The sequence below is a fragment of the Oratosquilla oratoria genome, chromosome 1, assembly GCF_046742065.1.
Source record: "Oratosquilla oratoria isolate Oo_2021 chromosome 1, ASM4674206v1, whole genome shotgun sequence".
In the NCBI taxonomy this organism is placed as follows: Eukaryota; Metazoa; Arthropoda; class Malacostraca; order Stomatopoda; family Squillidae; genus Oratosquilla; species Oratosquilla oratoria.
The window spans coordinates 132854971-132856531 of NC_134777.1; the positions used below are offsets into that span (position 1 = coordinate 132854971).

The 1561-nt window shown below is 38.2% G+C and overlaps 1 protein-coding gene across 4 annotated transcripts in view; it reads right to left on the reverse strand.

The window, feature by feature from the left end:
* The window catches only part of LOC143027173 (3'-5' ssDNA/RNA exonuclease TatD), a 137535-nt gene extending 136297 nt beyond the window's left edge, over positions 1-1238 (reverse strand). Inside the window, exons 1-2 of one of the 4 annotated variants that reach the window (XM_076188279.1) lie at positions 1095-1238; positions 95-332 (exon numbers count right to left, since the gene is read on the reverse strand). In XM_076188279.1, coding sequence (XP_076044394.1) covers positions 95-251 — 157 coding nt within the window. In that variant the 5' untranslated portion in view covers positions 252-332; positions 1095-1238. Of the gene's footprint in view, positions 1-94; positions 678-1094 lie in introns of those variants that run through there. The other 3 variants (XM_076188298.1, XM_076188309.1, XM_076188290.1) reach the window with 3 other exon arrangements.
* Between the last annotated feature and the right edge of the window lie 323 nt (positions 1239-1561).

Sequence of the window (1561 nt, forward strand, 5' to 3'; positions counted from 1 at the left end):
TATCAAATAAAACACCCAATATTCAATACACGTTGAATAAATAACTTAATATAGATATTGAAGACTTTTTGCAACTTTTATTACGAGCGCTTACCTGCTTCTTGCGCTCTCGCAACGACAGAGTCCAGGTCCCTTGAAAACTTTTTATTTGTAAGATTGGCTCCAATATCTACAATTATGTAGTTTTCCGTAGCCATTAGTCCTGACATGGCATCTTCAAGACCCGTGTTTTGATTTTCCGATGTGGCCATGACGTTGGCGGAACTACACCTGCAGACGACGTTGTTGGCTTATGTCTAGCTTTTCATGTGAGGTTGTTCCTTATCCACCAACTGATAACCGAAACGCAATAATAATTAAAACTGATATCTATGATTCATGGCACCACCGAGTAATCACTGAGGCCTTAAGCGTACACAAAGTAATTGTAAACTAAACTTTAACCCTCCATGACAACACAAACTACTGACGTTTGTTTTAGTGAAACAGTCGATCCAAGGGCATTCAGCCGCACCCGAACACACGTACACTAACAAAGTCAAATCGCATATAAAAGCTCACACAGCCATAAAATGTATAAAGGAGTACAAAAAGGTTCAAATTATATTTGAGGTTCTCATTTCATCATTATTCTTATGTACTGCACGTTTCAATTTGCTTGTCTAAACAGACTGACTAATTGGGCAAAAATCGTAAAAAAGGAAAAGAACAAAAAATAGCCAAGCGTAAGGTAAATCACATTTAACAAATTTAACTCGCAGGTGACAAGAAATACACGATGCACTCCAAAAGTGAAAGGTATTGCAGGAGCCACTATCGTCACTTTCACTTACGACTTGTTGAGACTCACGTAGAGATAATCTAGGAGAGGCCTATTGCATGGGCCTGTAAGTTATGACTAGTTCTGTGTTTTTCCGTGTAGTTGTATATTTTGTTTTCATTTTCCAGTACTTCTCTACGCGCTTTTCAAAGTTTATGTCTGGAACATTTACAACATGTTCAGTCTTATAAAATTGTATAGTATTTTGTCACTGGCAATTCACTGCTTATTCTCAAGGACAATGTGTAAACAAACTAGTAATTAATACATGAACCTTTCATACTCCACTGTTGAATATAAACCTCTCCCAAATTATTCAATGAGTCGCACGACTGCGCCAGCCTCCGCCACGTCACTCCTGCAAAACCTTCAATAACAATTTCTCTCAACTTCCAATCTGGTCTTTCTTCTACTGCTGGGTTCAGTTGCCGCCCTCGGATTATGCAATCATTCTCAGGTGGCCTTGTTATCTTCTTATCGCTGTCTTGGTCGCAGTTTCACAGTTTATATTCATCTACAATTTCCAGTTCTAGATCACAACAAGTAGGAATTGTTTAATATTTTTTAAATTGTTCATTGTGTCTCTATTGTCAGCTAAGAGCATAGTAAATAGGCTTGAGACAATGCTCTCAAACAGTTTATCTCCTATCGGTATTTCCCGTTCTTTTATCGCCTCAGCTTGTCCTCTTCCTGTACTTCAGCACTTCTCTCCATTCTTCCTTGCATTTTCCTTAGTTAAGT